The 27,613-nt window shown below is 32.5% G+C and overlaps 2 protein-coding genes across 5 annotated transcripts in view; both read left to right on the plus strand.

The window, feature by feature from the left end:
* Positions 1–1,443: 1,443 nt before the first annotated feature.
* On the plus strand, positions 1,444–17,589 carry LOC148620017 (26S proteasome regulatory subunit 6A-B). The gene is made up of 13 exons (XM_088580518.1): positions 1,444–1,530; positions 4,239–4,319; positions 4,943–5,068; positions 6,222–6,329; positions 7,244–7,306; positions 8,069–8,115; positions 8,687–8,777; positions 10,568–10,640; positions 11,442–11,651; positions 12,876–12,982; positions 15,399–15,544; positions 16,121–16,202; positions 17,371–17,589. The coding sequence occupies exons 1-13, from the start codon at positions 1,489–1,491 to the stop codon at positions 17,479–17,481; spliced, it is 1,287 nt and encodes a 428-aa protein (XP_088436644.1). The 5' UTR covers positions 1,444–1,488; the 3' UTR covers positions 17,482–17,589.
* Positions 17,590–23,481: 5,892 nt separating this feature from the next.
* LOC148620018 (uncharacterized) overlaps positions 23,482–27,613 on the plus strand; it is a 68,995-nt gene continuing 64,863 nt past the window's right edge. For 2 of the 4 annotated variants that reach the window (XM_088580519.1, XM_088580520.1), the window contains exon 1: positions 23,485–24,297. In XM_088580519.1, coding sequence (XP_088436645.1) covers positions 23,856–24,297 — 442 coding nt within the window. In that variant the 5' untranslated portion in view covers positions 23,485–23,855. Of the gene's footprint in view, positions 24,298–27,613 lie in introns of all 4 variants that reach the window. The other 2 variants (XM_088580521.1, XM_088580522.1) reach the window with 2 other exon arrangements.

Genomic DNA, 27,613 nt, shown 5'->3' on the forward strand with positions numbered 1-27,613 from the left:
CGCCCTAGCCCCCGGCTAGGGTTCTGAGCACTATTTAGTCGCTTTTTACGACAAGCTTAGCGCTGCTGCAGGCCTATTCTTTTAACACCCGAACCTGCACGGGGCTACAATTAATTTTAGAAAAGCATCCAAAATTCGTGATGAAAACTGATATATTTTTTATATACGTTACCACGGCAACATATTTTCATCACAAAATGAAACAAGAATATATATAAATTCCCATACAAAATATGAATTATTTTATCTACATGAAACATTTTACAGAACCAAAATTGGATATGAAATAACAAAGTTATAAAGTTTTGAAAATCGGGATTCTAATCATGAAATTGTCAATTGTTTATTTAGTTGTTTATTTGGCAACCAATTTGACACTTATTGATATGCAAATTAGTTAATATGACATCACTAATGAGATTGGCGAACTCTCCTATAACTGCTATCATGTTTTCATGAGGAAGATGTTTACAAAATGCTGAAATTTTCAGTCGACAACATATTTGTCCAGTGTGGTGGACATGTTTTTCAACAAACGGTCGGCATTCCAAAGGGAACAAATTGTGCTCCTTTACTTGCTGACCTATTCCTTCACTCTTATGAGGCTGACTTTATAGCTGATTTGATCCAAAAGAAGGAATATCGTTTGGCTAGATCCTTTAATCTCAGTTTCCGCTATATAGATGACGTATTATCTTTAAACAATCCTAATTTCGGGGATTTGATACATCGCATCTACACCAAAGAACTTGAGATAAAGGATACTACAGACACTGTAAGGTCAGCCTTATATCTTGACCTACAGTAAGAAATCGATGTTTAAGGAAAACTATTGACCAAACTTTACGACAAACGTGATGACTTTTCATTCAGAATTGTCAACTTTTCTTTCATCTGTGGCAACGTCCCTTCAGCACCTGCGTATGGGGTATTCATATAATTCATACGTCAGTATGCCAGAGCTTACCGAAACTACGCAGACTTTTTGTATCGCGCTAGAACTCTTAACAAATAGGCTTCTGGAACAGGGTTATGTTGCTACAAGTTTGAAGTCATCACTACAGAAGTTTTATGGTCATCATCATGAACTCGTGGATCGTTATGGTGAATCCATCTGCACCATGAAAACTGATTTATTCAACGGGACATAGTTTTCCTTTTCTCGTTTGTCTACCCCGGACTTGACTTTTTATGAGCAACTCGGCGGGTGTTTCTAGAAAAGCAGAGGATGCTTACCCTACCGGTGCACCTGGTCCATGCTCCCAGTTTTTAGTGGAATCCGAGTTGCTCATTTGCTTTTGTTATTTTGTATGTATGATTTTAGTTACTTTATGTTCTTTGTTGTGTATGTCTGTTTTCCATGTCTGGTCTTTGTCCCTGGATTGCATTCTTTTGATTACCGCTATAACCTTGGTTCCCTTGATTACTCCTTCCGGTTATTAGGGAAACCAAACTGATTAGTCACGTGATTAAACAGAAAAAAATAAGATGGCGACGCTCGAAGATAAAGCAATTTGGGATGAAGGAGAGGTGATTTTAAATGAATACTTGTACACATATGTATTTTCATTGTTTAAAATCCTTCTGTTTCGAATAATTTCTTGTGTATACATTCTAAAACGACTTACCAAGTATTTGTTCTTTAATACTGGCCTAACGTATAGTCTCAAATCTTCAATATTTCTTAGTCATGCCGGGCATGATTAAATGTGCATTATTCCCACTGCAAAGCTTTTTACACTACAATAGAGTTGAGATATGTGCATGGGTCACTACATATCGTTTTGTTCAGACCCTAACCTTACATACATGTATCAAGACAGAAGGAATCTACCAAATATAAGATACTTGTATACAGTACTGGTGTAAGACCACTAATGCTTGCTGAGTTGTGTCAAATTTAAGTATGAAGTATTTAGGAAAATCTGTGTCAATTGTAAGCTAAATGATGATTTTGAAAACCGGGTGGTCTTTTTTAATTATTTTCTTCACAGCTTTAAGCTCGAAATTATTAAAACATGTAATTGGTGTGTTAAAATGAAGCCCACATTACTATTCTTGCGTTTAATAATAGCATGTACACTTAAACTGTCACTGCTTTTTGATATGTCAAAGATAAACTATGTCATACCTGCCAACTTATACCCTTTACATGTAAGTGTGATATTATCATGTACAGTGGCATGTCAAAAGTATTAGTCACTTTCAAATTTTTCTTTTGTTTCTACGCAAAATCATATTTTTCAAACAATTATTTGAAAGTTAATTCTTCATTAATTTTCATGATTATTCACAAATATTAAGAAAAAATATATGACATTATAATCTTACACTATTTTCAACTTTTTTCCTGTACTATATGTATACTCTCTGACATTTCTGAAAAAGATACTGTAGAACCTCATCAAACTATAAATTTTTAATTTCAACATTTTTCTTTATCAGTGGTAAAAAATTCACTAAAATTGGTAGAGAACTATTGCATAGTAAAAAGAACTATTCCATTGTAAAAAAGTTTGATTTTGCATAGAAAGTAATAGAACATTGTGAGTGATTACTTTTGATATGTCCTTATACATGATTTTGACAACTTTTCTTGCTTTTTATATTTAAGCTTATTATATATAATTCTTAAGGTTAAAAAAACCAAAAGAATACAGAACAGCCTAAATCAAACTCATGACTCTCAAAATTTTTATTTACTCTTCTCATTTCTATGATTAAAAAAAGCATAAAACTGACTAAACTGATAAATAATTAACTACATGTTGTGAACACATACATGTACATTTAAAAGAAGGTTTTGTAAATAATCACAAAATAGCTAAGCAGTAGGCCTATCAGACAAGAGCCAGTAGTGATTTCCAATTAGTAGATGGATCCAAATTGGAATTATCTCCATTTTACAGACGGCAAATCATTTCTTAATGATATTTTATTAGTGTCAATTAAATAGGTCTATACCTTCTAGAAGCACGGGTGTCATCACTTTGAATAGACAACTTTCGCATTGACACGTTCACTTCTATTCCAGAAAAGTTCCTCATTTATATTGAGAGGTCACTGGTGTCAAAAGGTGTAAGATCATAGACATTGCAATGGGACTCAAAGGAATAGATACTTGTAACAATCACAACAAAGAATTTTTAAATGACTCACATATTATGGAAGCATTGTAGATATAACTTTGTTGGGAGACTTATTTCAACATAACCATAACTGTTCTTACAGTCTTCAAATCAGATATCCTTTCTTTTTCTATTATGAAACTGTAACCCAGTTTCCACGAGATGCACCATTGTCGTGGAAGTTGTCTACATGTATTTTAAAATTGCACATGACATGTGTACATGTATGTGAAATTGAAAATGTCAGTTACCTCCCTTAAAATTTTTAACCTGTATTTATGTTTACTGGAATTTCAACATTCCAATTTGTTTGTCCTAGTTTTATTCATAATAGTTATGGAAAATACTATTCCTTTATGCAAGTGATGATTCAGAAAAGTTTGATGTAGCAATCTTGAGTATTTGTTAAATTTCCCAAAACATTTGACTTCACGGTATGAAATAAATGTAAAGAACCACTTGCCATACTCTTGTATTACTGTTAATCGATACAAATTTAACCAAGAGTTTGGAAAGACATCATTTTAACTTGAGTGATGTGAAATTAAAGTTGTTTTAGGTAGGTCTTGTACATGTAGACACATGCATACTGCATATGATAGATCAGCTAGTAGTCCCTTTACAGACCGAAGGATGATAATTTCTAAGTAATTGGCAATAGGAGCGGTACCTAACATTTCCATTTTACATTTTTGTGGAATTGAAAGTCTTAACAAACTCATATTTATTACAACCATATAACTGGGTCAGCTTATAAAAAAAGGCAACATTGATACAGTGGAAATGTGCAGATGGCAAATATGTCATGAAATTGTTTGTTTTCACATTGTCTTGTGTAATTGAATATAATCAGAGGAAAATTGGGTGGGACTTGGCAAGAAAAAAACATGTTAGTGGTTAATTTTCGTTTAGAGAGTTGGAGACTACATATTAAAAGGGAAAAAAAATATGAGTAATACACAATGTATCAGTCTCAAAATCAAATTATGAAGCTTTACAACTATAGTTGTCTACAATACATGTATCTTTTTAAGTTATGAAACTGGACTTCTCAACTACAAGTAAACATATACATTGGAAAAACTAAATTGAATACCTATTTCTTTGTAGGAAAGTCTTGGAGAAGACATTTTGAAGTTAAACACAGATGAAATAGTCACAAGAACTAAATTGTTAGACAATGAAATTAAGGTATAGTACATTTGTTTTCCTACACTAAAAGTTATTGGGAATATGAATTGTTTCTCATCTCAATGTCATTTTTAGTAGTAACTGCTTCTCCATCAATCACCCAACTTAAATGAGACAGAGAGATGGATGGTTGGCTCAATAATGTGTCAGAGTGGGATGACAGGCGAGCCTGTGGGCAGTTGCTTCTATGTGTTAGTACCATTAAAATCCTGCTCATTGTGTCAGAATAATACATGTGTACCTAGCAGGATCTGTTCAGTTGATGAAACACTTTTATATTGAAATGCTTGAAATATCTGCAATATGACATAAAATCACAATAAGTCAATCCTCTGAAGATGATTGAAGAAGAAAAAGGTCCTATTAGAATAGAGACTGCATTTTGTTACTGTTTCACCACAGAGTGGCCATTTATGTCATCATTTTACACCATGCTATCTTTTGGGGTAAAATTAGGTGACATAAATGGCCAGCCCATAGTAAAACAATGATAAAATAAGAGTCTACATGATTTATTTCTTAATTAATATAAACATCAAAATGGGGACTGTCTGTCATAAGCTATAGCATAGCAGTTTATTCCAAATGTTTCCATTGCTAATTATTTTGTGTTATATAAACAGATTATGAGGAGTGAAATCCTGAGGATAACACATGATCTGGCTGCAACAAAGGACAAAATCAAAGAAAATACGGAGAAAATTAAAGTTAACAAGACATTGCCATATCTTGTATCAAATGTCATTGAGGTAATCTACTTGATTGATTAATTAGAGTTATGATTTTTGCAATTTGAAAAAGGGTGTGTTGTCCTTTTCACAAAAAATCATAAGTGTAACATTAGTTGTAAGGTATGATGTCATGATAGAGTTAAGTATTGTGACATCACAACTTACGACTAATTTTACTCTTACGATTTTGCAGAATTCACCCAACGTGTATTTGTCTTGGAAAATACAACTTTTTTTATGTATTTATGCTTAAGGGGCAAAATATGCATGCACTGTGAGAATTATATTGATGATAAGTAAGTGGCATTTAGAATTGTAACATATCTTATTGAAAATAATTACATATGCAATACTCAATTTTTTTTATTTATGTCTTGTCAATCTGGTCTTGGAGTTATAAGTTTTTTTTTCATAAAATCTACTAATGAATATAACACAACTGTGGTACATGTCTAGATTAATTGATTATATGAATTTGTAGTGCTTTCTTTTTTAGATCTTTTGTGCTGTAGAATTTATTCTCTGTACACCGTCCTTTGCAATACTATATGTAAATGATTATTTGGTTTGTTAGTGGGGTTCATGCTTTTTTTTTTGTGTTTTTTTGTTTTTTTTGTACTTTTTTAGTTCTCTTGTGTCGTACCATTCTTTGTACATTGTCTTGTATGTTTCTTTTATTTTCTCAGTTTTGTCTTATCCAATAATTTCCTCATATTTGTACCACAGGCATTGCTAATTCTTCTTCGATTGATTGATTGTTGGGGTTTAACTCCATAGCAACTGTATTTCAGCTATATTCAGGCAAAATTCTTCTTCGAAGGGAAAATAATGGCGACAATTATCGAAACCAGTTCCAGATCCCTTTTTTTTTTTTTTTTTTTTTTATTAAATACTGATATATAAAGGGGGATGGGTATAGTGGCAATTTTTTTTTTTTTGAATCAATCAATGAAAAAGCATCAGTTTCATTTTAAAGGTTGTGGGTAGAGAAAAAAAAGTGTCCCCCCCCTCCCAACATAAAATTTCGGAACAGCCCTAAGCAGTTAAGGAGTTTCACAGCTATTCTTCTCCTTTCTCACTAAATACATTTCATCGTGTTGTATTTGAACTGCCCTTCATGGACACTGTGATTGACTGTTTAAGTACCTGTGTCTATTTATCATTATTCCAGTTACTGGACATGGACCCTGTTGACAGTGCAGAGGAGGATGGGGCCAATATAGATCTTGATGCACAAAGAAAAGGAAAATGTGCAGTTATTAAAACTTCAACAAGACAGGTAATTGACAAATTGAACAGAGATTCATTGAATTAATACAATTTTCTACATGACCTAAAAATGATATGAATAACAACTGTAAAGAAGTTGCTTTTGACATGTACATATATCCTAATTTTAAAAAGATGCTCTTAGTAGTAGTTTCAAATTGACAGAATTTCTTACACTTTAAAATTTTACTCAATAAAAAATTAACTCATTCCTTAAATCTGACACTATATAGCTTACAACAGAACTGATCTTTTTAGTTCAGTGTGAACAGTTTCAAGAACAGATTGATTCCATGTAATTTAATGTTAACTGGTTTACACTAACTGATATCTAATTCCTTATGTTTACATATTTATTATGTACTACATAAATGTGTATTTAGTACATGTACCAATAGTGTGTAAAGTCATGTGTGGTCATATGAGACAGGCATGTTTATAAAAATATCTACGCTTCGATGCCACATGTTTCAAATACATGTGAGTGGTGTTTCAATTTCAGGGACCCTAAATTTCTGAACTAGGACCATTGACAATTCATTAACATAGGTCCCGAACCTTCAGTTTTAGGACTTACAGTTTTTCTCATGTGGACCAGTCACCATTGATTTGCAAAATTTTAAAGTGCTGGACCTTCCGTTCTTGAAAAATAGAATTAATTCTTTCCCATCAGTGGCCAATACTACTGTGAAATTAATTCAATTTGTGGGGACTAATTTTTCATGGATTAGAAAGATCCACAAGCTGGCGAATTCTTGAATTTGTGGTTTTGAAGTTTTCAGCATACACATCAGTGGGATTCTCTTTTTTCGTTGGCAACCAAATTTCATGGTTTGGCCTATCCACAAAAAAAACATGATAATTGGTACCCCACGAACAATAGTACTTTTACAGTATAAACATAATTACAATTTATTATTTCAGACATATTTCTTACCAGTGATAGGGTTGGTGGATCCTGAAAAGCTTAATCCTGGTGACCTTGTGGTGAGTATTTGTACATTGAAGTGTATATTATAACCCTGGTGACCTTATGGTGAGTACTTGTACATTGAAGGCTATATTCTTATACTACTGACCTTGTGGTGATTACTGTACTTTGAATTCTACATTATAATCCTGGTGACCATGTGGTGAGTACTGTACATTGAAGGCTATATTCTTATACTGCTGACCTTGTGGTGAGTATTGTACATTGAAGACTATGTTCTTGTACTACTGACCTTGTGGTGATTACTGTACATTGAAGGCTACATTATAATCCTGGTGACCTTGTGCTGAGTACTTGTACATTGAAGGCTATATTCTTATACTGCTGACTTTGTGGTATTGCTTCAACTGTTAAAAAAAGAGACAAGGAGAATCTAAAATGAAGCATTTAGATAAAATTGTAGTTGTCAACCTATGAGTGCTTTTCAAAGTCAGGCCATACATTGTGGTAAAGATGGCTGTTCTCCTTACCTGATTGATGAGTGTTATTAAAAGAATTTAAGATTAATTTTCAGGTAATGCCATTGTACATTTTGAAACAATAAAGGAAAAGATTAATTGTCAATTCATGAAGTTTTGATGACCTCTGATGATATTTACTATTTGGAATTTAAATTATACACTGGTGCATTTGTTGCATTTCTCCATGTCTCTTCTTTTTTCCCTAATGATTACTATAGACTCTGGGGAATCTAATACTATCTATGAAGTTGATTTCATATTGAATCTTTATTTAATTTGATCATTTTTTCTTTACAGGGTGTAAATAAAGACTCATATCTGATATTAGAGACATTACCACAAGAGTAAGTCAGAACCTTTTATTAATATAATGTAACAAAATGGGTCCGACACTGTTTCAGTCCTTGCATTGGTACATTAATTTCTCATGTCTAAACTGATGTTAGTTTTTAATCATTTATGATCCTTACCTACATCACTGATGAAGAATACTTTTATTTCAAAGAAGGGAAGACGTAGTAGACAAATCTAAGATATATGTAAGGAAGACCTTTAAAATTAAATTTACCCAAAATCTTTATTTGAAATTTAAAACAAAACTGTTCAATTACTATGTATACATCTAATCAAATCAGTAATACTTTCAGCACTATTTGAACATTTTGCTTGGGGTTTATATATTAAATTTTGTGAATAGGTTGAAATACCTATGACAACAATAGCTCACACTTTATGCAGAAATTTGACCTGACAGTGTATGTAATGTAAATGATGTAATGTAATAAAGTTAAGTCCAAAGTGAATCTGGCAAAATAGATATTACACCACCAGAGCAGAGAGTACTGTCATGGTCCTGTCTTGGTACAGGTATTTCAAATGAAATGGTTGGTTAAATAAGACCCTGGTGTTTTCCAGATTTGATTCACGAGTGAAAGCTATGGAAGTAGATGAAAGACCAACAGAACAGTATTCAGATATTGGTGGTCTAGATAAACAGATTCAGGAAGTAAGATAAAGCTATAGACAGGGGTTATGTTGCCGCAAGATGAAAGTTATCACTACAGAATTTTTATGGTCATCATCATGAACTCATGGATCATTATGGTGTATCTATCTGTACCATGACTACAAATTTGTCAATATTACTGTCTGTTCTATTCTCTAAATCAATTTTAGGTATCTTAATGCACATATCTGGATAATGTGCCATCTGTTTTCTAAGAAGTTTAGTTGACAGTTTATTCAAGGAAGAAGAGTATTAAATTAATGAGTATCTCTTTCTTTTGGACATACTGTGTATTTTTATTTAAAAATTTCTTCTTTTTTTTTACATCCTGTGAATGCTTAGATAAAAAGTTCTTTTTTTTACATCCTGTGAATGCTTAGATAAAAAGTTCTGTTTTTTTTTACATCCTGTGAATGCTTAGATAAAAAGTTCTGTTTTGTTTTACATCCTGTGAATTTTTATATAAATATGTCTTTTTTAAATATTTTTATTATTTTTATTGATGTACCTTATGCTTTTCTAGAAACCATTAATAGTAGTAGCAAGATGACCAAGTTTTGCTTTAAAACTAATCCTTTTCCAAATTGCCAATTTTTTAAAGCAAGTTTTAAGAGAACTTTTATTCTTTAAATAAAAATTATAAAGTTATAAGTGGTATGAGAAAAAATATGAGCTATGACCTAGTTCTTTTTTTTTTATTTTAATAGATGTTATGTTCATCAAACATCATATGTGAGAAAAATTAGGCCAAAACATATAATATGTGTTTCTTTTTATACCCTTGGAAAAAATGGGGAGGTAGGGATTTTTTTTTATGATATAGATAGCAGTGATTTCCCGAATGTTCCCAGTGTAAAATTAAAATCGATATTTCACCGTGAAATTTCAATCTCACACTTTCTCCCTCCAAAATGTCACAACACGAATATCAATCCGCTGTTTTTAAATCTATGTTGAAAATAGTAATGAATAATGGAAGAAATCTATATGATAAATAATTAATTGGTTATCATGAATTTCAAAATATGATCACTCAGTAAGATTTAACTTGTGCGCAGAACAAGTTCCGCATACTCATTAAATCTAGGCATTCTGTCGCACTCATGATCATAATTTGGTTATGCACTCCTTCCAATTAATTATCCTATTATTATTTTACTAATATCTTTTTATATTGTGATTCATTTTATGGGAGAAACATTACTTTAAACTGCTTTATGAATGATGGCCCAAGAAAACTCACAGGCACACTATTTTTAGTTGAAAAAAAATAAGGTAAGGTAATAGGAAACCAACATCTTTTTTAAATTTGGCCTTACAAAAATCTATAGGCCAAAAAATAAAAGATATGATCTACAGTAAGACAAATTTCTATACTTCAAAGCATGCAACTTTCGTGCTTACACTAAATTTTCATCTATACAGGGATGAATTTTTTTTGCTTTTTTAGCAGAATTCCACTTTTTCAAATCCAGATTTTATTGTTACAATTCTTTTTTTACTGTATTTTTACTTCCAATCTTGCCAATTTCCACTTTGTTTGTAGACCTTGTAAAATCATCCCTGTAATCTAAACTAATAGTAATTTACACACACAACGTCAAACTCAGAATAAATAGCATAATGTGATCAAAACATTATATTTTAAGACTTAAAACATGTTTCATATTTAGTTGTCACATTATTTATATTTAGGTTGTACCGGTATTATGTAAAATAATATATGAATACAATCTTCATTTAACAGATAATTCACTTGAAAAACAATAAATAAATGGCTTATTTTTCAGTTAATTGAAGCTGTAGTATTACCAATGACACACAAAGAAAGATTTGAGGCATTAGGAATACAACCCCCAAAAGGTATGATCGTTAAAAACTATAGAACTTATATAGTTATTAAGTAGCAGTCTTTATAAAAATCATGCAAATTCTGTAATATGTGATACACTCCAAAAAAAGCTACACATTTTTATATTTGTTATTAAGTTGCTTTATAGGTCTGTATGATGCATTGTATAATTAAAAAAAATATCAAAAATAAATATATGTAGGCTTACTAGGAACATGAACTATTTTCCTACAAATTTTATTTTCCAAATAAAAGGGTCTGGGTATATAGTGGTCAAATCTGTTTGTTTTTCCCTACTACTTAGTAGGATTTCAACAACTGCACAGCCAAATTTTGAAGATAACTTTACACATTTCTTTGGAACCATACAATATGGACTGAGTTCAGTTTTGTATGGAATGTATATTGAATGTAATATTCAGAATTTATAGTTCTTCTTTACATTTAAAATTTGGAATAGATCCTTTTGTGCTTACTATGCGTCGATTGCTCAATGTACACTCCTTGTGGAAAATTCTTTTGTTCTTCCCAAGCCCTACCTATTGAGCATGCTCATAGACTCCCGAGCATACATGTATATAACATATAAACTATTCTATTATCATATTCATGCTGTGTCAAATGCCTAATAATGTTCAAATTTATAAAGATTTCAAGCATAAAAATAGTGTCCATATTTCCTTAACTAATATAAAAACAACAACACATTGAAGCTATCCATTCCACAAGTTTCAAACTTATAAGGACTCATCAACAAATAACATGTTTTCTTTCCATAAATTTCTAAACATTTCAAATTTCTTTTCATCTAGGTGTACTATTATATGGAGCACCAGGTACAGGAAAGACTTTATTAGCCAGAGCTTGTGCTGCTCAGACCAAATCAACCTTTCTGAAATTAGCAGGACCCCAACTTGTACAGATGTTTATTGGTGATGGAGCCAAGCTCGTCAGAGATGCCTTTGCACTGGCAAAGGAGAAACAACCAGCTATTATATTCATTGATGAGTTAGATGCTATAGGTAATATGCAAGTGTATAAATGATTTATTACTGTTTTTATGTATATGAGTATATGACAGCAAATCAGCAATTTTTCTTAGTGAAAAAGTTCAATTATGCACATTGTGAAGAAGCTCAATTTGTTTTCGGTTGCTCCAAATTGTAAGACTTGATTATTTTCTTACCATGCTTCTTCTGGAACCATCTTACATGACCACAAAAAAATAGATGTATAATGGCATGGCACTGTCATTATCAACGTTGTCCATGTCATTTTCTTTTGACAGTTGGTTTTCATTCAGTTTTAGTCGGTTGTTCTTTGATACTTTATCACTAGGTTCAAACCACAAAAGGAAGTTAGGTATTTATTTTAGGGGTTATGGCCTTTACCATTATAGAATTAGGTACCAAAAACAAGTATTTCATTGAATTTAACCTTTAACTCCTGTGAAATCATATGGATGCCTATGATATAGCTCCACAACATTCTATACCAGAATGGTCAGAATGGGATTGATTTTGTGAGTTGTGACTTGAACATTTTAGAAATTTAGGGCCAAAATTGAGGCCAGAAACAAGCATATTACTTGTGTCGGGAGAATAACTTGAGTGAAAGTGAATGGATCACTTTAAATTTCACTACAAAGTGTCATACCATAAAAGGAAGACTGGGATTGATTTTGGGGATTGCAACTTGAGCCAAGTAAGAATAAGGGGTCAGTAACAAGTATGTTTTTTCTTAATTCTTGATGATATCTTGAGTGAAAATAAATGGATCACTTTAAAATTGCACAACAAAATGCAACACCCCCAAAGGAAGGTCAGGATTGCTTTTGAAGTTTTTGACTGGCACCATTTAGTTACAAAGGGTCAAATTTTTATCTGCTGTTGAAAGTCTAATTGGAATTGAAATTAAAACCTTAATCAAATTTGAATGGTGTGTCCCTACTTGAGGCAAACTGAAAATGAAAACATTACATAGTGACTCAGTTACAGACATCAAGCAAAGTTATGTTTTATTCACAATAAAATTCTTAAATAATGGGATTACAACTCGCACAGATATTATCTTACAGAATCTGTCAAATGAGCAATCGTGAAAATTTATATGTTCACACTATTTTTTCCTTGTCACCGACTCCTGTATTTTGAAAGACTAAGCAATATTCCACCTTCAGTATATCAAATACTGATTTTTTCATCTCTGTAATTATTTCTTAAAGAAACATTTACGTTTGATAACAGGTACAAAAAGATTTGATTCAGAGAAAGCTGGTGATAGGGAGGTACAAAGAACTATGTTAGAATTACTGAACCAAATGGATGGCTTCCAACCAAATGCTGCTATTAAGGTTTGTATTATACAAAAGTGAAACAGCATGTTTTTTTTTTCTTCAAATTTTAGGTTTCCATGGGAATACTTTATGTGAAGATTAACTTTCCCACAATTAAAGTGTGCCTTCAAAATTTATTGAAGTTTTCTACTTACCAAAGGGAGAGTAGAACGTAATGAAGAACTTTACAACACAAGAAAAGCACTTGCCCCAGTGGACAGGAAAGTTTAAATCTACAACACTGTTAAATGAATATAGTTGATTTATATATGTTTATTATAAGCTATACTATACTCGGCGTTACATAAATAACATACTGTTAAAATTTGAATAAAAATATTTTCTACGACTTTATTGACACTTACCGTCGTTTAAATTGTCTTAAATGACTTGCTCATTCATTTAGCCAAACGGCTTCTCCCTAAACATTGAATCGTTAAATTCCGGTCAGATTTTAATTCTCGGTGCCAATATTTACATTGTAAAAAGTCAGCCATGTTTACGGTGATCGGGTTGCTAGGAGATGTTGTTTACTTTTAAATGGTTTGTCCAAAATTCGAAGAACCCAGAATGCATTTTGGCGTTATTTCGGATATCTTGGATTTATTTTACACGAACAACGTACAATACCAAGAAGTTGATCAAGCAGACGATTGTCCCGTAGAAACCAACATGGCGAATATTAGTATGGGATTTTCCCGTAAGGATTTGTTAACAATGCATGATTTAAGCTAATAAGCGACTTGTTTAGGGAGAAGCCGTTTGGCTAAATGAATGAGCAAGTCATTTAAGACAATTTAAACGACGGTAGGTGTCAATAAAGTCGTAGAAAATATTTTTATTCAAATTTTAACAGTATGTTATTTATGTGACGCCGAGTATAGACATAATTTCGCCTGACTAGCTGAAATATTGCTGCTCAGGCGTTAAATCCCAACAAACAAACTAGACATAATTACACAGACAGCGTCTCAGGAGTATTTTATCTGTATTATTATTTAATTTTTGAGGTTCAATGAAACCTGTCTAATTTGAACTCTGAATAAACCATAAATCTGTGTAAACCAGACATCTCTTATCTCGTTTTTATCTGTAGTTCGTACAAATTCCTATGATGTGTACTTGCTGATAAAGCTTGGATCAGCAAACTGACTTGATACAAAAAATTATTGAGTCAGTTTGCAATAAGTATGCACCAATGAAATTTAGTTTTGCTATGATGTTACAAAGCCGGCAAATTTGTACTTGAAACCAAGGCATTGTAAATGAATGCAGCTGATGTTAATAATGTCTTGTAAGCTAGTTACTATAAAGTACTACATGTATTACAAAATAAAACGTAGTTAACATGGATATTAAGCAGAAAACTGACAATGCTTAGCATCCTTTGGACTTTTAAGTTCAAGCAAGTGTGTTATCAATTCTTACATTTTCAGTACACAGGAGTGACTTTATCTTCAAAAGAACTGGAATAATCATTAACAACTCACCATGAAAGAATTTTAATAACCCTTGATAATAAAGCACAAAAGATGTCAACAAATTAATCTTGTGCCTTGCCAACCATCCCGTCACATTGCTTCATCAAGTGACTTGACGGTATCAAAATCATCATGATCAATGGTGATTGGATTAAATAGTACATATTTGATAAATGCTTTTGGGTATTATTTTGAACACATTTTTTTTCTGTTATACTTTTGCAAATTACCAATAAAAGGAATTGTTGGCGTTTTGTTTTAGATGGTGACTTCATCATGGTTAACATCAGGGCTGCCCATACAGGCTCACCTGATATGTACTGTGATGAAGTCACTATCAAAAACAAAATGCCATTTATCCCTATAGTCTATATCAATGCATTTTGAACCTCTGTAAACTGAAAAACCTGTCTTGTCAGAAAAAAATCTTTTTGTCTGGAACAAGTTTCACTGTAGTTACTGATTTATTTATTGAAATATTTGTAATAAATGCTCACTATATATATATTTTCTTATCTTGCATGACATCTCCTTGCATAAAATACTTCTACTTTCATCCGAGACCTGTCCAGGTCAAATCCATGTTTTTGTATATCTTTTTAAATTGAATTATCTCCCTTTGTGGTGTCTTAAGATTTATTTAAAGTACAGGATGTATTTTTTTTCATAAATGATGTTTTTATTACATTTGCTTCTTAGAAATCTGGTAGCTTAAGGGATTTAAAGAGAGTTTGAGATTTTAAGAACAGTATTTACAAAGTAAAAGAAATGGTACATATCAAAGAATTTAAATCTTCGACTAATGTAGAATCTAATTAATATTTACCTTAAAATAGAATCGAAATTTTAAGTTAAAGTACCAGTACCCGATAAACAGGATGATAAATTTCACTGGTATGTACTAATATTTGGTAGTAATTTTTACGATCATCATATCCTCAATCTGTCTATAGGTGATAGCTGCAACAAACAGAGTTGACATTTTAGATCCTGCTTTATTGAGATCTGGTAGATTAGACAGAAAAATAGAGTTCCCACATCCTAATGAAGAGGCTAGGGCAAGAATCTTACAGATCCACTCTAGGAAAATGAATGTCAGGTACTGTACAGGAGAAATAACTAGATCATTCAGTGATTTAAAATATAGAAGCTAGTTGCCGCTATCGAGACATATAAATGTATAGTTGATTTAAATGATTCAGTTGTCGGGAGAGCTTTGCTGCATTTTTTCATAGCTCCATATCTTCTAGTGGAGACTTTTTGTATTCAAAATAAGGTTTTTTTCTTCTATTACTGTAATAGTACTTTAATTTGTGGATACCAATTTTCTTGGATTTGGAAAGAAACAAAAGTTTGTGGGTTCTTGAATTCTAATTGGTTTTGAGGTTTTCAGTATACACGTCAGTGGAAGTTTTCTTTTCGTTGGGAACCAAATTTCGTGGTTTGGCCTACCCACGAAAACCATGAAAATTGGTACCCCACGAAGAATAGTATATACACAGTAATTAAATTCTTGTAACTGATGCAAAAGTTTAAAAATAAATGTTTCTGGAAACTGTTAAAAAATGTCAATGCGAATTTCTTACTTCATTGGAATTTGATACATCAATGCTTTTGAAAATGCATTGCATTATTTTAACACTGATGTTTTAATTTATTTATATTTGATTTACAGTAAAGAAGTGAATTTTGAAGAATTAGCTAGATGTACGGATGACTTCAATGGAGCCCAATTAAAGGCTGTTTGTGTTGAAGCTGTAAGTACCTCAAATATGTTATATTCATAAGTCACTCCGAGTTACTACAAAGGTATAATGTAGAATCAATAAATATAGTACTCATAATTTTTAGCAACTACAACGCAAAGTTAATCATTCCATAAAGCCACAAAAACATCCATGTACCTGTTTGCTTGACAGAACTTGAGAAATTAATAACCATGAAAATGGTATATTTACAGTTACTGATGGGTTCTCTTTCACCTATATATCTCTTTCACTAATATAAAGATATAACACATATTTTCAAAAATATTTTTAAACACATTTTAAAAACTAGAGTAAATCTTGTAGGAAAGGAGTATATTCACTAATACTAGTTTCAGGCCTGTTATTTTGCCAACATTTCAACTTACTTTGTGGAATTTGTAATATCTGAATCTTGTTACTCAGAAAATACCCACTCTTGTGTTATAATATTCTGCTTCAGTACAGTTTTTGAAGAATATTTGGATTAGGAGTGGTTTTTTAATCCAAAAATATAGAGCATGTGCTTTGAATAACAAAATATTTTGTCAGGAGTTATAATGATACAGAAGGCTATTTTTGAATATCAAAGAGTTCAACAAATGTGCTCCATATTTTATACTAAATAATATGAAATAAGCTATTTCACCATAAATAGGCAAAATTTCTAAGTTTGCTTTATTTTCTTTTATCAATTTACTGCAAGATATGCATGAACTGTAATGAAACCTTGTTTTATTAGGAAGGATTATATTAAACAAGTGAATTGTGCAATTTTTAAATTTATTTAAAACATTTTAATTTATTGGGCTGGTTTTTATATTTACTGAACATGCCCCTTTCACTTTCTAACAGTAGCAAACAGGGGTAGAAAATTATTGAAATATGGCTGTGTGTATGTTGTAAACCTTTGAAGTGCATTAAGGTGGTAGACCTAGGGTAAGGGACATAACTCTTAAAATCAGTGATATGTTTGTATCATATTCAATTTCAGAAAAGCCTATCAAGCTTTCATTTGAAACAGAATGAGATCGGTCCAAGTTACTTGGATGCTTACATGAGATTGATATAAAGAGCCTGATTTACAAACTTTCCAATGATTTGTTAGAGTTGTGTCCCTTGCTTTATGTCCACCTCCATAAATCATTGCTTTGGAGTGTCATTTTAATGTTATTTCTAGGGTATGATTGCTTTGAGACGTGGTGCGACAGAATTACAACATGAAGATTATATGGATGCCATAATAGAAGTTCAGGCCAAGAAGAAGGCTAATCTACAATACTATGCCTAAAGAAAACATTAATAGTGCTGCAATCTCATAAGACAAAGTTTAATTATTGTTCAATTGAAATATGTGATTTTCTTGGGGGGAAAATAATAAAAATCATATTGTTTCATATGATAATTTTTTCTATTTTATTCCTATACCTAAAATTCTGTCATTTTGGATCTAATTTTGTTTGGTCTGTTAGGCATACTTTATGTGAAACATACCAAATACATCTTATATTATTTTTAAAAACATAGATCGATCCACAAGCAGTTAAAATCACCATAAGTAAACAACAGGCCATAAGACTAGGAAAATGCCAAAATGTTCATGTATAGGGTAGGATGCCACTTTTTTTTTAAAAATTCAAAGGCAGATCCATTTAGCATCTTAATTAAAAACCACTAAGAATAGATAAGTTCACACCAAGTCAGATCTGCATACCCATGGAGTACCCTTTCAATGCTAGAGGTTTGCTGGTCATCTTTCAGGGTTAGTATCATGAAAGAAGGGAATTCCGACCACTTACTACATGTAGGAGTAACCAATTTAAGTACCCCTCTCCGACTAACATCTGTTTAAGTACTACTTACAGGCCTATTCAGTTTTGTGAAATGATTGAACTACATATAATTTACACAGAAAATAAGTACCGTTACATATAGTAGGAAAAACCATTTAAACCTATAGTCCCAAGCTGTATATACATAGAAATGATGTAACAAAAGTTTAGAAAGTGGAAATAGGATAGTCATCATATGTAAGGAAAATTTTACTTAAATCATCCCACTGTTTCCTTCAACTTTTCTACAAAAACAAAAAAAAATTATCCTAAAAGATGACATTTTTGGGCTGCATGCCAATCAGCATTTCTGTATTACTTTGTGGAAAATATTATTAGTCACTTTTAATAATTTCATGGTCAAAACAAACCAAGAATTTTCCATTTGAAACATTGAAGGGTTGTCCAGGATGGAAAAAGCATCGTAGTCTTTCCAGTATCAAATGATAAAGATTTTGATTTCAAATATTATTTCAGAGGAAATCAATTTAGTAAATTAAAACCTAGAATGGTATTGATTGGTCATGTGTGTATTAGTACTTGTGCACTTATGCTGCCAGAATTGGACATTAGTGCTTTTGTGTGGTATACATGGAATACTTGAAGTGTTATAGATGATTTTGAATGTATGCATTGTATATGGGGAAAAGTTCTAGCTTTTAGATAGTCAGCACAGTGAAACCTTCTAAACCAGATACTTTTTAAGTAGCATTCCACCTAAGAATCATGCAAAGTATGATTCATGGTTGGAAAGCCTGCATATTTTTATTTTTGATATTTTGTTTAAATTCTTACAGTAAACAGAAATTGAAATGTGGTTTTTCATGTAACTTGTGCTCTTAACAGAAAAAAATTATATAGAATACAATAGAAATGGTTAGATTTGCTTTGTGGATTATCTCTTAAGAGCAGACAGATTGGAATAAATAATTATAAATTTCTTAATATATACCCATACAACAACTTAATTTCAAAAATAAAAATATGTAGCCATTTTTTAGGTGAAACACGTATGCATGATTCTTACAAAGGGCGCTACTTAAGTCCCTTCATAACAGTTTTAAGATATTCTAACCTGTTTAAACTGATCACCTGTCTAAACCAATCACAGGGTTAGGTTTAGACAGGTTTCACTGTAAAGACTATACTATCTTATGTACATGGATGCCTACTGACCCAAAAGGATTTAAAGTTATTTTGGTAGAAATTTTTCGATTCATATCATTGGACATTTTAAAATGAGCCGCAAAATTCAAATTATTCATACAAATTAATCTTTAATATGGTACCATAGACTTGGTAAACAGTTCTTTTTCAACTGTTCTTCAGCCATTATACTTTCTTGATCTAAGAATTCACAATCACTAACCAAAAAGAAAATTATCTTCTAGTAAAATAAGTAGATTGATTGATTGGTGGTGGTTTTATGTTCTATGGCAGATATTTCTTGTATTAGAATCAGAACGTTCTGTAAAGCATAAAGACCATGTGTGTTCTAGTCTGACTCCTTGTGCAGGACTTAAATAGTACAAACTTACGGAACTAACAGTCCGTAGGTAGTATTTGGAGGCATGTGACCACATACTGACACGAACCAACCAGATGTCACTCTATTTCATACAATGCTGGCTCCTTTGAAGAGAAGTACTCAGTGATTCCCTATTTTGAGGTCTGGTGTCCCTTGGCCTGAGGTCCAACCCATGACCTCCAACACTAGGTGAGCACACAACCATGATACCACCAAAACAATCCTTGGAATAAAAATGACTACTTAAGTCCCTTGAAACACCTGTACATCACACCAAAATGCATTATATATGTGATAGGTATTTTTGTATTCAAAGTTCAAACACCTGTACATCACACCAAAATGCATTATATATGTGATAGGTATTTTTGTATTCAAAGTTCACAAGATTTTTTTTATGACTCCAGACACCAGCGTTTCTATTATATGTACATTGTTTGGTCTCCTTGCTTTTACTTTCATCTGTGAACGACAATTTTTATTAATACATATATAGAGAAGAAAATTGCCAGTGCTCACATGTCTGAGAAGAAATTTTCACAAAGTGATCTAAAATAACAAGAGGCGGTTCTCTAAGCTAAACTAATACTATCTCTGTATGACCTGCCTTAGTACTAGTCCACATAAAATTCAGACATTGCCAGTGGTAAAGTGATTCATGGTGAACAAACAAACAACCAAACCAATGATGCTTTTTCAGTCTACCTATGCTATACTTTCACATAACGATATATTCATTTTTGCGTTCAGATATGCACTTTTAAGAAAATCACAGTTTTCTACCATTAAAATCAACCAAATGGAACCAAATCAAGAACAGTAACTCCTGTAAAGTATAATTTTTATCCAAAAGCGCAACAACCAAATGAACAACTACGACTGGATATGTGATCAGTAACTGTTTCAGAACAAGAAATAAAACTGAAATCGGTGTGTTTTTGACATGCACGAATCACCCTCTGCCTGATTTTTAGGAAAAAATGCTACTTAAAAACATGTATAACTCAAGAAGAATAATTTACTAAATGATGCCCCACAAGACATAATCATAATTTTATGTTATAAATAAAAGACCAGTTTTTATTGTCGTCATCTGTTTTTCTTGGAAGTGAATTTCATTCAGTTGAGTATTTTTGCCTTGCTTAAAGAGTAATCAAGGGAACCAAGGTTATAGCGGTAATCAAAAGAATATAATCCAGGGACAAAGACCAGACATGGAAAACAGACACACACAAGAAAGAACATAAAGTAACTAAAATCATACATACAAAGTAACAAAAGTAAATGAACAACTCGGACTCCACTAAAAACTGGGAGCATGGACCAGGTGCACCGGTAGGGTTTTCTGCTTTTCTAGAAAACACCCGCCGAGTTGCTCATAAAAAGTCAAGTCCGGGATAGACAAACGAGGAAAGATAAACTATGATCCGTTGAATAACTCAGTTTTCATGATGCTGATGGATACATCATAACGATCCACGAGTTCATGATGACGACCATAAAACTTCTGTAGTGATGACTTCAATCTTGTAGCAACATAACCCTGTTCTAGAAGCCTATTTGTTAGAGTTCTAGCGCGATGCAAAAAGTCTGCGTAGCTTCGGCAAGCTCTGGCATAACGTATGAGTTGTGATATGAACATTGCATACGCAGGAGCCGAACGGATGTTGCCACAGATGAAAGGAAAGTTGACAATTTTGAATGAAAAGTCATCACGTTTGTCGTAAAGTTTGGTCAATAGTTTTCCTTTACCATCGATTTATAAGTGTAGGTCAAGATATGATATGATAAACTCTCCAAAAGAGCAGATCATGTTACTGTGAATAGTGAAGTAAACTTCAGGGAATATAGTTGGTCTTCCCTTGATTAAATCACCATTACCTGGTAAAATGTCACTGGTAGTTAACTGTGGACGGGGCATTTTGTTTTACCCTTCTGCGTCCAAAGGCCATTTTCCAACAAACAGTTTCCCGAACTTTTATTTAGGTTACATACCACTTACTCAACAAATGAGCTTTTAGAACCTACCTCAAAATAGCCTTACACAAGTTTTAGTCCCACAACGTTTTAGTACACTCGTGTTATGTTGCTTTTGAAAAAGTTTACATCAAATCTGCCCAAGTGAGCTTGTTTTTGGCAGAGAATCATAATTTCTTTATTTCTACATACAATGGTCCCTATAACTTACTGATTTAAATATTTTTATGAGTTCTGCATGAAGACCCCATTTTTGTGAAATGTAGGGGAATTCCCATTCTATTTTAGCTCATTGACTTCTAGGAGCCAGCGTCGTACTGTAAGGTAGTAAATTCCACATATTTTCAGGGCTATTAGAGTAAACATGCAGATATTATATGATGTATAGTCTTCTTCAGGTTAAATTTACGGTAATAGCTCCATAACACATAGGACCTAGTGAAATTACCATTGGAAACTATGGGAAGTGACATTAGTGGTTTGTAGCCTTAATTCTTAACACTTGCAGATATGAAATTGACCTTTGGTATATTCTTTCGTCGATATTTTATATTTGCGTATTAACGAGTTTCCCGACCTATCAATTTTGAAACAATTAAGAAACATAAAGTTGTCAAATCGTTCAGTGTTTTATTACATCAATGATCGAATACCTATTTTGTCCTCTGTTTCACGTCGATAATCTAGAGGTTGACATGTAATATGTAATTCAGTGGTTACTTTCAATACGCACAACTTCAACCACAAGTATCAGTCTGACATTGTCGGTAACTTATCGTTAAGTAGATAAACATATCATTGACCAGCTTGTCCGTCATTGCCCGCACATTGTAAGTCTGGAAAACCGCGAATCAGCTACCACCCTCGCAAACATCAAGCAAAATAAGGCAATGGGGTGGCATTGGATGTCTGTTATATGATTCGTCATCATGTTACTTGTGAAAATGTGTGTCTAAAAGTGTTTCTATTTGTCGACTGATCAACAAATCCCTTAGAAATAACAAATAACCTAGAATCTGTAGCTCTTAGTGCGAGCCTCGCCGGGAAGAGACTAGGGAACTGGGTCGTGGATATGCGTGGCTACAGCAGCCAAAGTCCGCCTGAGCCTTGTCCGTGCGTTTGTGTGGATACCGTATGGCTGACCGATCATCGCCTGGACGAGGCTGGAGAACGTGCTTTTCATTACTGAAATACACCTACATGAAACTAGTCGTGTAACTAGTTAAATGATGTAATTATTTTTGTAAAAAAAAAACTTGTACCTTTTCATAAACTATAAACTTACTTGGTATATTATGGCACTAAAAGTAAATTGATTCAATTTAGCACATAGATGCAGTTTTTACCCAATAAAAAGTCGGGTGAAGGGTGGAGCTGATTTCAAGATCACCTTTTTTCAATGGAATGTCAAATACGCTCTTCCGTGCACAAATATAGAATCCTGTCATGCCGCAAACACGAGAATGATTTTTAAATTTGTTTGTTCTTCTTTTATCGTTAATAAAGTTAATTTCTACAAACGTCTGTAGTGGGTGGATATAATAAATAATGATCGATTATATTAGCCGTGACTTAGCAGTCAGACACTTGTCTCCCGTAAAAATCTACCCCGAAGTCAATTACATGCAATTTCGGTGTGGGCTTCTTGTAAACTTCGTAAAGCTACAGAATAATAATTCTGATAATTTCTGTCATTTGTGTTTACATACATTCATAATAGGATATTTCACCGGAATATACCAGGTGTCTTTATAAGCTGATATAGTTTACAATTTTACGAACAAACGTTTCAAAAGCATTTCCCGGATGGGTGAAAAATAAGCATTTTCACAAAATTGCGGTAATATTTCGGAAGTCCGAAAAGTGATTTGTCACGCTTGTAAATTTTTGCGTCGTGAAATACAAAAAATCATTAATCATTTGTGAATGAAAAGAGGGTTGTTTTCAAGCTTTTAAAGAGTTTATTGTTTACAACTAACTGTGTATTTAACTTTATCCGATATATGTTGTGACAACGATAATGGTAGGTAAATAGAGGCATTTCCTCTTCTCCTCTGAAAGTTCTAGTTCAATCAAAATCATGGAGTATTTTCGCATCTGAATTTCTAAAATGGACGATTTATCAAATTAAGATTTCCGTTGGGATTGAAGGCTAGCGATTTATCCAATCTAAACTTGCAACAACCACTTGTCTAACATAGCACACGGGCCGCTTTAAATATACTCTGCGCATGACGTCACATCGTTGAAAGGGCTTTTCCAATAAGAGCTTGGCATTATATATTTACTACGGTTTGTTATGGACGTAGTAGCGAGAACGGGTGAAAGATGAAGAAGTTATTCAGATTTCGGTTCATAGTTTTAGGACTTCTTTTATGTATATTTCATGTGTGGTGTCGGACTTGTGGGACAGTTTTTACCGACCCGGCTTCAAGTACTTATTTAGCAAATATTGTGATAGAGGGTACAATATCTCAAAAGTTACCTATTGGAGAGGATTTGTACAGAGTGCGTGTATTTGTGAAAAGAGTGAGAAAAGGAGACAGTTTCCTTACTAGAGGTAGACGGACAAGAAAAATAATTATTGGAGAATTCAGCGATGCCAATGTAAGCAAGGAAAATTGTATTCCAAGCATTAAAAGTGATAATCGACAGAATTACTTTTTCTTTTTGAAAAACTCAACAAATGGCTTAGTGAACACAGCGTTTCCTGTGGTCGTTACCAAGAAAAACGCAAGAGATGTGAGAAAACTTGCATGTCGAAAATGCGGTAGGTATACATTTCTTTTAAATAAATCAATGCACTTTGTATTTTTTTTTGAATGACACTGGAATTTTCTTCCTTGTTAAACTGACATGAATTAAAGCTCAGCGCCGTAAAGGTAAGAACAGGTGTTTATAAATCGACGAATTATTTATAATTCTAATAAGTGCCTTTCTTAAAGAAGATTATCTACTTATTCCATTTTAGACCGGATCCCAATCTTTTCAGGAGGCAAGGGATAGGCCCTTTTGACCTGAAAGAATACCCGACAGTTAAATTAGGTTGCCAGAGAAAAAAAACCCGGAAGGGGGCTAAAACTTGTTTTTCGTTCCCATTAGCTTTTTAGCTAAGTTAGACAGATATGTTCTATTTTTACCCACTGCTGATACAAATTTGTCTTCTCCACTTGATAAGTATTTATCAATTGCAGCTCTTAACATGTTTTATAATTAACAAATATTGAATGATTTTTTTTTCACCTTTTAAATACGGACGGACAAATGACCGCTTCATTCTCCATTCTTATTGAAATCCCCAGACGATATATATGGCCAGGGTTCAACTTCAGTTGATTGTTCACTGCACTATTCCATTGCATTGAATGCTGTAGAATTCACCAATTCCTTATCATACGAACAGTTGAGAAATAAAGGTATCAAATTTGGGAAATTTGAAGGTATTTGCTGAAGATTTCGTATGGATATGATTACGTATGGAATGCGTTTTAAAAATGTTGGCCTATTAGTATTATTTGTTTTAAAATTGTTATTTTTTGCATATCATGTGAAACCACACTTTCAAAGAAACTTAGTGGTTGACTTATATGCAAATTCCTTTCGAACGAAACTAATTTTATTATCCTCATCAAACACTGCCTCATTGATTCAGCCATTAATTAAGCTAAAAGTCAATATTTGTAGCAGTTTTCATCCCTAAAGTGTCTGTGTTTCTACTTGTTTCAGTGATTTTACACTTTTTTACGTAATATATAATTTTAAATACATCAAATTTAGGAAATTTGAGTAAAGCGATCTGATCATATAGCCAGCTTTTATTGTATGAATTTCTGGCTATCATTGATGTCAATTTAGAGTCAATATTCTTGAGAAATAAACTCCCATGAGTATCTATCTCAATCGACAGCAGTTCTTAGATGATTGCATAGTATAAAATAATTACCATGATTGTTCTTCACACAAATTAGCTATTACGGCATTTTCATAACTTATGTAGGTCGTCGATTACCATAATTAAGAGATACACAAGTAATCGTGAATAATTGATTCTTCTTATAGAATATTTTGAAGTGAAAGATTGATTATCTCTTTAAGTTATTTCCTTATTAGTTTCCATACCCTGACAGCGCTAAGGATTCTGACAATTATGTACTTCCTTCTATTATGCAGATTTAAGAACTACATGTACATGTGCCTGAAAAATGAAAGAAAAAGGACTTATTTCTCAATGATTTGCATCTGAACACTTTTATAAACTATATATATACCATTGCACATTATAAATTAGTTATTCCTGTATGGAGGATTAACTAGGGGACCCAGTAACAATTTTTTCAAGTTAAGTAGCAGTCTTTTTTAAAAATATCATGCAAATTCTGTAATATGTGATACACCCCCAAAAAGGCTACACATTTTTATTTTTGTTATTAGGTTGCTAAATAGGTCTTTGTGATGAACTGAATAATTATTCATTCCAATCTGTCTGGTCTTAGGAGATAATCCACATTGAAAATCCAACAGTTACTTCTGTAATTTAGTGTCATTTACAGAGTTATCTCCCTTAATTTTTAATTCTACAGTATATTCTATAAAAAAATTATCTCCTAAGAAGAAGGGTTATATGAAAAGCCATGTGATAATTTCTGCTTATTAACAACATTCTTAATAAATAAAAAATGTAGCTTTCCAACCATGAATCACATGGTGCATGATTCTTATCTGGAGTGCTACTCTAAATTCCTTATCCCTCATTGTTATGAACTGCTAGTTTGCCCCTTTTCTATTTCTCATTTTATATAGGTAGAAACTGTACTGCTTTTTGCATCTCAACAGGTCAAGAAATCAGGGGTTCAAATTAGTGGTGATCCAAGATCAAGGACCTTTCAACTTCTGACCTATGACCTATGAAAGTTTTATTTACATGGGTTTCGGATCTTCAACCCCCAGAGTAAGGCCCTTAAGGGACATAACTCTTGAAATCAGTGATATGTTTGTATCATATTCAATTTCACCAAAGCCTCTCCAGCATTCATTAGAAACAGAATGAAATCAGTCCAACTCACTTCGATGCTTACATGATATTGATGTAAAATCCTGATTACAAACATTCCAATTATTGTAAGAGTTGTGTCCCTTACCCTAGGTCTACCTTCTTAAACTGACACTTCATTGTGGACTTTTAATTTTCTGTGTGTGGACCATTGATTTGAAACTTGCAGGACTTTTTACTCATGAAAGTAAATTTGAAGAAGTTTGAACATTTGAACATTTGTTTAGTTATATTTTAAAGATTTCAAAATGTATACCGGTAATTAAAAATGAATGTTCTACACTGGAACATTCCAAATTCGTTGTACCTTAATAATATGGAAGTCTGAACCTTCTTTTTCTTCCAATGACTGTTTAGAGGGTTGTCTTATCCTCTTAAACTACATGTACCTCAAGTCCATTCAGACCTCTAAATTTAATTTTTGTATTTTTTCTATTTAGTAAAGTAATAATAATATCTGCTTGTGAGCAACCTCATATTCCGTGAGTTTTTAACCCCAACACTTAGTAGCTGAATTTATATCAAGTTTTTATCCTAACATATTATCTAAATTTATTAATTTTAACTTTAACATCTGATCCTGATATTTTTATTTTGGAGTTATATTGATAAATACCAGTACACTGGATGTATTCAGTAACCTACCCTGGGTAATCCACCCACACTTAATAGATTAAAAAGTAGATAGGTTCACTGAACTTGAGTTTAAGGCCATGCAAAGTTGATTTCTTGTTTCTCTGTACAAGTTTAAGGCCATGCAAACTTGTTTTCTTGGTTCTTAGTACAATATTAATGAAACCCCAATAAGAAAGGAAGGCATTTTTTTTTTACCTTATCATTGGATCTAAAAGGTGTTTATCTTACTTTTTACATTACTCTTAGACTGAAAAATGGATAAATCAAGGAATTTTTTGTTTTTATTATATTGATTAGATAATGAAGCACCTTCAAAAAAGATTAGGGAGTACCTGAGATCCAACAAGAAATTAGTTTCAGTTTGGCTTTCATCATATGAATTATTTACTATCCATTGAGT

This window comes from Perna viridis, chromosome 4, assembly GCF_037379345.1.
Source record: "Perna viridis isolate PV_CMFRI_1.1 ecotype Kerala chromosome 4, ASM3737934v1, whole genome shotgun sequence".
Classification (NCBI taxonomy): domain Eukaryota; kingdom Metazoa; phylum Mollusca; class Bivalvia; order Mytilida; family Mytilidae; genus Perna; species Perna viridis.